This window comes from Ascaphus truei, chromosome 14 (assembly GCF_040206685.1).
Source record: "Ascaphus truei isolate aAscTru1 chromosome 14, aAscTru1.hap1, whole genome shotgun sequence".
NCBI lineage: Eukaryota > Metazoa > Chordata > Amphibia > Anura > Ascaphidae > Ascaphus > Ascaphus truei.
The window spans coordinates 20924221-20932847 of NC_134496.1; the positions used below are offsets into that span (position 1 = coordinate 20924221).

The 8627-nt window shown below is 55.6% G+C and overlaps 1 protein-coding gene across 1 annotated transcript; it reads left to right on the forward strand.

Annotated features, from left to right (window-relative positions):
- Nucleotides 1-2187: 2187 nt before the first annotated feature.
- On the forward strand, nt 2188-8332 carry SLC3A2 (solute carrier family 3 member 2). The gene is given in 12 exon segments (XM_075570071.1): nt 2188-2619; nt 3456-3629; nt 4139-4239; nt 4332-4403; nt 4495-4559; nt 4738-4921; nt 5001-5144; nt 5468-5578; nt 7239-7269; nt 7272-7381; nt 7383-7539; nt 7542-8332. Coding segments are annotated over 12 exon segments (1623 nt in total). The 5' UTR covers nt 2188-2189; the 3' UTR covers nt 7586-8332.
- The last annotated feature ends 295 nt before the right edge of the window (nt 8333-8627 follow it).

Sequence of the window (8627 nt, forward strand, 5' to 3'; positions counted from 1 at the left end):
CTGGATATATATATATAACTCCTCCGTTCCTCCTTTAAAGTAAGCTGGGAGGCAGTGCTTGTATACAGGGGGAGGATCTGCGTATCTATAAAGAGGCAGCTCTGTAACAGTGACACAGACAACACAGCACTTGCTGAGAGCGGCTTGGAGAGACAGACACCCATATACTGGTGAGACAGCTCATGTATATCTATACAGAGATTGTATACTGTTTGTATATAGAGAGAGACCCAGACACCAGTGAGACAGCTGAAATATACATAAACAGAGACTATATACTGTGTCTGTAATAGACAGTGTATGTATGTATGTATATACATCTTATATACATACATGTGGGATAAACCTGTACCCATTTAGTGTGTGTATGTATAGTACATATAATGTATGTATGTATATACATAGAGGTGCCGGGGTAACCGTGAGACAGCCATGTGTATATAGCGTGGAAGATGACGAGACCATCTAACAGTATGTAACTTCATACTTATATGTATGCGACCTTAAATAAGTCATGGGTGATGGATGTAATCGTCTCTCTCTCCCGGCCCCCCCCCCCTCTCTTTCCTTCCTCCCCTCTCTCTCCCCCTCCCCCCTGTCTCTCCCCCTCCCCCCTGTCTCTCCCCCCCCCGTCTGTCTCCCCCCTCCTTCCTTCTGTCTCTCTCCCCCCCTTCTTCCTCTCTCTCTCTCTCCCCCTTCCTCCCCCCTCTCTCTCCCCCCCCTTCCTCCTCTCTCTCCCCCCCCTTCCTCCTCTATCTCCCCCCCCCTTCCTCCTCTCTCTCCCCCCCTTCCTCCTCTATCTCTCCCCCCCTTCCTCCTCTCTCTCTCCCCCCCTTCCTCCTCTCTCTCCCCCCCTTCCTCCTCTCTCTCCCCCCCCTTCCTCCTCTCTCTCCCCCCCCTTCCTCCTCTCTCTCCCCCCCCTTCCTCCTCTCTCTCCCCCCCCTTCCTCCTCTCTCTCCCCCCCTTCCTCCTCTCTCTCCCCCCCCTTCCTCCTCTCTCTCCCCCCCCTTCCTCCTCTCTCTCCCCCCCTTCCTCCTCTCTCTCCCCCCCCCCTTCCTCCTCTCTCTCCCCCCCCTTCCTCCTCTCTCTCCCCCCCCTTCCTCCTCTCTCTCCCCCCCCTTCCTCTCTCTCTCCCCCCCCCCTTCCTCCTCTCTCTCCCCCCCCTTCCTCCTCTCTCTCCCCCCCTTCCTCCTCTCTCTCCCCCCCTTCCTCCTCTCTCTCCCCCCCTTCCTCCTCTCTCTCCCCCCTTCCTCCTCTCTCTCCCCCCCTTCCTCCTCTCTCTCCCCCCCCTTCCTCCTCTCTCTCCCCCCCTTCCTCCTCTCTCTCCCCCCCCTTCCTCCTCTCTCTCCCCCCCCTTCCTCCTCTCTCTCCCCCCCCTTCCTCCTCTCTCTCCCCCCCCTTCCTCCTCTCTCTCCCCCCCCTTCCTCCTCTCTCTCCCCCCCCTTCCTCCTCTCTCTCCCCCCCCTTCCTCCTCTCTCTCCCCCCCCTTCCTCCTCTCTCTCCCCCCCCTTCCTCCTCTCTCTCCCCCCCCTTCCTCCTCTCTCTCCCCCCCCTTCCTCCTCTCTCTCCCCCCCCTTCCTCCTCTCTCTCCCCCCCCTTCCTCCTCTCTCTCCCCCCCCCCTTCCTCCTCTCTCCCCCCCCCTTCCTCCTCTCTCTCCCCCCCCCTTCCTCCTCTCTCTCCCCCCCCTTCCTCCTCTCTCTCCCCCCCCCTTCCTCCTCTCTCTCCCCCCCCCCCTTCCTCCTCTCTCTCCCCCCCCCCCCTTCCTCCTCTCTCTCCCCCCCCCCTTCCTCCTCTCTCTCCCCCCCCCCTTCCTCCTCTCTCTCCCCCCCCCCTTCCTCCTCTCTCTCCCCCCCCCCCTTCCTCCTCTCTCTCCCCCCCCCCCTTCCTCCTCTCTCTCCCCCCCCCCTTCCTCCTCTCTCTCCCCCCCCCCTTCCTCCTCTCTCTCCCCCCCCCCCCTTCCTCCTCTCCCCCCCCCCTTCCTCCTCTCTCTCGCTCTCTCTCTCCCCCCCCCCTTCCTCCTCTCTCTCGCTCTCTCTCTCTCCCCCCCCCCCTTCCTCCTCTCTCTCCCCCCCCCCTTCCTCCTCTCTCTCCCCCCCCCCTTCCTCCTCTCTCTCCCCCCCCCCCTTCCTCCTCTCTCTCGCTCTCTCTCTCTCCCCCCCCCTTCCTCTCTCTCGCTCTCCCTCCAGACATGACTCAGGACACCGCTCTTGATATGAAGGACGTTGAGCTGAATGAACTTGACCAGGAGAAGATCCCGATGGCCATTGGGGCCGGAGAATCCCCAGGGGGGGGAGAGAAGAATGGCGTGGTCAAGGTGAAGCTGGATGAGGAGGGACCTGAAGGGGGAGCCCGGGGCCACAAGTTCACGGGGCTGTCCAAGGAGGAGCTGTTGCAGGTGGCTGGCACCCCAGGGTGGGTGCGGGTCCGCTGGGCGCTGCTGGTCCTATTCTGGTTAGGATGGGCTGGCATGCTGGCGGGAGCAGTGGTCATCATTGTCCAGGCCCCCCGCTGCCGCCCCCTGCCCGCGATGGAGTGGTGGAGCAAGGGGCCCCTTTACCAGCTGGGAGATCCTGAGACCTTCCAGGACTCTAATGGAGATGGGGTCGGGGACATCAATGGTGAGTGTCAGACTGGGGGGGTCTGCAGGGCGAGTGTGAGGCTGGGGGGGTCTCCAGGTGGAGTGTGAGGCTGGGAGGGGGAGGACTGCAGGGCGAGTGTGAGGCGGGGTGGGGGTCTGCAGGGCGAGTGTGAGGCGGGGTGGGGGTCTGCAGGGCGAGTGTGAGGCTGGGGGAGTATTCAGAGTGAGTGTGTGTAACACTTGCTCCATACTCTCTTTGCTGAGTGTGTAGAACTCCGGCCTCGTGTTGAGCCTGCTGATGTGTGACACAGCCCGGGATTGCGTCACATACACCTACACTGTACATGCACACGCAGGAAGCTGGGCCGGCCCGAGCCTGCCTGCATGTCTGTTGCATCAGCTCATTTGTATGTCTGCCCCTGTCTTCACTATCCTCCCTCTCTCCCCCCCCCTGCTCTCCGCTCCCACCTCTCTTTCTCCCCCCTCCTCTTAGCCACCCTCTCTCTCCCCCAGCCCGGTGTTTATTTAATAATCTCTCTCCTTCCCCCCCCCTCACTCTCTCCTCCTCCTCCCCCCTCTCTCTGTCTCCTTCCCCCTCTTCTCTCTGTCTCCTTCCCCCTCTTCTCTCTGTCTCCTTCCCCCCTTCTTTCCTCCTCCCCCCCCCCTCTTCTCTGTCCCCCTTTTTCTCGTGTGTTTGTTAATGTTAAAAATATTTCACAGACACGCAAAACAGCAACAACATGGTGTGATTGGTGTGGGCGAGGGGGGGGGTCGTGGCTGAGCGTCCCTTAACCCCTCCCCTGCCAGAGACCCTGCACAGCGTCAGTTAACCCTTTCCTACACCACATGATGTCTGTCGCCCCCCCCACCCCGCAGGTATACAGCAGCGATTGGAGTCTCTCAGCGCGCTGAAGGTGAAGGGTTTAGTAATCGGTCCCCTGCATGTCACTCAGCCGGACAAATCTGGGGACACGAATCTCACCGTCATCGACCAGCGCTACGGGACGCTGGATAACTTCATCAGCCTGATAGAAGCCGCCCGCAAGAAGGGTGAGTATCCTCCCCCCATCCCCCCGTGACTTAGCTCTGCCGCTGGCTCTGCGTGTGACCTGGGGCACAGTCACACTATTCCCCCCCCACTCTGAGCCCGGCTCAGCCGCTGACCCTGCGTGTAACCTTGGGCACAGTCACTCTATCCCCCCTCCCCCGTTCTGGGCCTGGCTATGCCGCTGACCCTGCGTGTAACCTTGGGCACAGTCACTCTATCCCCCCTCCCCCGTTCTGAGCCCGGCTCTGCCGCTGACCCTGCGTGTGACCTGGGGCACATTCACTCTATCCCCCCCTCCCCTGTTCTGAGCCCGGCTCTGCCGCTGACCCTGCGTGTGACCTGGGGCACATTCACTCTATCCCCCCTCCCCCGTTCTGAGCCCGGCTCTGCCGCTGACCCTGCGTGTGACCTGGGGCACATTCACTCTACCCCCCCCCCCCCCCCCCTGTTCTCAGCCCGGCTCTGCCGCTGACCCTGCGTGTGACCTTGGCCTCCTCTTTCCCTCTCCCAGGTGTTAAGGTGATTTTAGACCTGACCCCTAATTACCGCGGTGACAGAGGCTGGTTTAACGAGACTGTGGCACAGGGGAGTGACTTCCAGAGCAAAGTCAAGGTGACAATATTCATAATACCATTATTTGCATGTAAGGCTGTGTAATATAATACAAGAGATCCTGATATTAGGTGTCCCCCCTGCCCCCGCAGGATGCCATGGAGTATTGGCTCGCACAGGGTGTAGCAGGGATCTATTTTGGAAGCATTGAGGATCTACACAATGTGAGTGGCGCCCCCCCCCCCCTCACTGTCCTGCTAATTAACAAGATCTTCATTAACAGGAGTGCTAATTATCGGTTTCCCTCCCATGCAGGCACCGGACCTGCTCTCCGAGTGGAGGAATGTCACCGCTAATCACAGCACAGAAGGGAACGCCAGGTGAATAGTGTTAACCGTCGCCTGTCACCGCCCTCCGTGACTGTCCCCTCCTCTGTCTCTCTTCTCCTGATCGCCTCTTTGTCTGTCTCGCCTCTGTCTGTCTCCTCTCTTGTCCCCTCTCCTCTCTCTCACCTGAGACAGCCCTGTCGTTAGTTATTGACCCTTTGTCCCCTGTCAGGGTCCTGCTGGCTGCCACCGATGACTCTCGCAGTGACCGCGTGCTGACCCTTCTCAATCAGACTGAAATGGGCCTGCTCTCCTCCCGCTACCTGCTGGGCAAAGACAACACGAGTGTCAGCTCTCCAGGCGAGCGTATAAAGCAGTACCTGGAGGCAGCGGGCGACCAGTGGATCAACTGGGCGGTAAGAACCTTTTCTGGAGATCCTGCACCTTTCCTGCGATGTGTGTGTGTGTTATACTCATTACTGCTCTCTCCCGCAGGTGGGAGGGCCACGTGTTGGCCACATGGCCTCGCTGGTCCCTGAAAAGTTGCTGCGTGTGTATCACCTCCTGCTCTTCACTCTGCCGGGGACACCGCTCACTCTGTATGGGAATGAGATCGGACTGAAGGACCTGCCCGGGCTGGTGAGTCACACATTTCCCCCCCCCCCCGCGCATCTCCGTGACACTCTCCCCCCCCCCCCTGTCTCTCTGACACTCCCCCTCCCCCCCCGTCTCTGACCCTCCCCCCCTGTCTCTCTGACACTCCCCCTCCCCCCCTGTCTCTCTGACACTCCCCCTCCCCCCTGTCTCTCTGACACTCCCCCTCTCCCCCGTCCCCTCCCCCCCGTCTCTCTGACATTCCCCCTCCCCTCCCCCCCCATCGCAGCCCCCCCTCCGTGCAGAGCGTTCTGTCTTCGTGACACTGCCACCCCCAGTCATCCTGCTCTCCCCTCTTCCCCCCACAGCCCGCGCACTCTCAGGGCCCCTACATGCAATGGAACGATTCTATCAACTACGGGTTCTCCACTCACCTCCTGAGCCGCAAATCCCATGTGAACACCAACCTCACGGTTAAGGTGAGAGGGGGTGGGCACGCCGCGCTGGGGGGTGGGCACGGCGCGCAGGGAGGGGGAAACGCACTGTACATTTAAATAATATTTTAAGGGGCCTTTATGGGACTTGATGATTAAAATAACAGCCCCATCATGAGCTTTGAGGGATTTTACAACGTGGTGATCGGCCGCAGGTAAATGGTAATTACAAAGCCGTCACTAATCAGACCGATAAGCAGGCGGAGCCGATATGCTGAAATCCAGTGTTCCCGGAGAAAAACAAAGCCTATTCCTCACAGATACAAAGAAGTAAATGAGTTATTGTGCAGGGTTTGTGTGTTTTATAAGGGGCCAGTTACACGGACACATTGGTATTTATTTATTTATTTTTATTAGAGCAGTGGGTTTTTTTTAAACCTTTATTACATTTTTTTATTAAGGAACCCTATAATTATGTGAAATTCTAAACAGGAACCCCAACCCTCTCTAATAGCGCGTCTGAGATCAATGCATTGTAAGGAACCCCAACCCTCTCTAATAGCGCGTCTGAGATCAGATGCATTGTAAGGAACCCCAACTCTCTCTAATAGCGCGTCTGAGATCAGATGCATTGTAAGGAACCCCGACCCTCTCTAATAGCGCGTCTGAGATCAGATGCATTGTAAGGAACCCAACCCTCTCTAATAGCGCGTCTGAGATCAGATGCATTGTAAGGAACCCCAACCCTCTCTAATAGCGCGTCTGAGATCAGATGCATTGTAAGGAACCCCAACTGTCTCTAATAGCGCTTCTGAGATCAGATGCATTGTAAGGAACCCCAACTGTCTCTAATAGCGCGTCTGAGATCAGATGCAACTTGTAATGTACGAGATGTTCCTGAATCAGACAGAAGACCTCTGCTTTTTACTCCTAATATTCACCCTCTTACATAACGTGCATATCATTGGTACGATTGCTGACATCGTTATCCACTAACCAGCTAATGTAATTCTTGCTGTGGTCGGCATTCCAGGCGCTGGGAAAATTTCCCCCGGATCAGCAGAAACGGGTTTGTTTTCCGCCTTGAGATAATCTGCTATTAACGAGCTCCGATAAGTATTGCTCCTGGATACAACCTTTGCCCCACTTAGCAAGCAAGGCTGCAGCTGCAAGGAAGCACTTACCCATGTAACGGCTTCCCTGACATCTCCAACCCAAAAGCAGGTTTTAAAGTTAATATTCAACTTTCAGAAAGATCAGCGTTTCAGCCTCCCAGCCTCGGCTCGCTAATTCCACCTTTAATATTGTATTATAGGATAAAATCTGAACACTCTTCTCCCTTGAGCTGTCTTAATAAACTGAATGTGCTCTTCTTATCACACCACAAAGCTAAATATACAATCTGAAGCTATATAATATTGTAATAAAATCCAAAACCTAATGGAATATGGTTCTTATTTCTTAAAACAATATAACGTGAAGTTGTAATATTTTGTATAAATGCTAGGGGTGGCGATGGTGCTGTCGTGAGAAGGATAACGATGAATGTCTAAGTTTGTTCAATTCTTTTAATAATATTTATAATGTATATGATACTTCTCTGTAAAAGGAGTCCTCACTGTTCAACTCCTATAATAAATACATCTCTCTATATAGGAGTCGGATAAGGATTCCCTACTCACCCTTATAATATCTCTCTATATAGGAGCAGGAGTCGGATAAGGGTTCCCTCCTCACCTGTACAAGCGCCTGAGTGAGCTCCGTGGGAAGGAACGGTCCCTCTTGCACGGAGACTTTGTGATCCTTCACAACGGCGCCACCGCTTTCGCCTACCTGCGCAGCTGGGACCCAGAACGAGCGATTCATCTCGGCGCTGAACTTTGACCCCGAGCAGGAGGCGGCGCTGACCCTGAAGGGGGAGGACCTGCTGGCAAAGGGCTCCGTGGTGCTGAGTTCGAATCCCCAGCGGAAAGAGGGGAGCAGCCTGTCTCTGCAGGACCTGAGGCTGGGGCCGGGGAGGCATTGCTTCTTAAATACCCCTACACGGGTTAACGGGAGAGGGGGCGGCACTTCCACATTCCACACGCTGACCCCCCCACCACGAGGCACAGAGCTTTAACTCGCCCCTCCCTCATACCACTTTTATCTGCTTAATAGTTGCATTTGTTTTTTTGGGGGGGAGGGGGTTTCAAGCAAGTATGCGGCCATCTTTAAAATGCCCGGCGGGTAAAAGAATAGGGAGATTCCTGAAACGCGTTAACAGCAATAAGCAGAGTGATTTTTCTTTTTTTTTAGAACAAGTTTTTAGTTGTGTGTGAGTGTGTTTGTGTGTGTGTCCGTGTCATGAGTAGACACACCTGTACACCAGGATAGACAAGCAGATTGGAGAGCGCAGGCATTATAGAAATATACTCTCCCAAGCCCATGGATCGCAGGAGGAGGAAATAGTGCGCATCGCAGGATACAGACGCAGCGCGGTGTACGTAAACATATGCTAACGTTTCGGTCTAACTGTGGGATCTGCGTCAGGCAGATACGTTTCCTCCCGCCGAACCGCGTGTGCGCACAAGTTCAGTTTTGGCCTCTGAGCAAATGTTTGTATACTTGTTTTAAATGGAGTTTAGGACCAGGGCAGCTGTAACCCTTTCAGTGCCAGGACAGCTGCGCTGCAGGTGGTGACAGGGTTAATAGAGCAGATTCCTGTGCGTTGGGGGAGGGGCAGGATTAAAGTCCTGTTGCCTCGTGCTAATCAGCAAATATTTCCTTATACAATAAAGTTAGTGTGCGTGTGAACTGAGATTCATGTGTGCTGTCATTATTATATGCTCCAACACCTGCTAATACCCCTCCCTATACACCCAACGCCCTGCTAATACCCCTCCCTATACACCCAACGCCCTGCTGCCCTGCTAATACCCCTCCTTATACACCCATATATGCTGCAGCCCTCTTCATTGCCTTGTATAGGGACTAGGGATGGGTATTACAAGGCAGTGAAGAGGGTAGCAGGATCCCTAGTCCCTATACACCCTGGGATCCTGCTTCCCCCTCACTGCCTTGTAATACCCTGAAATACACACCCTGACTGACTCGC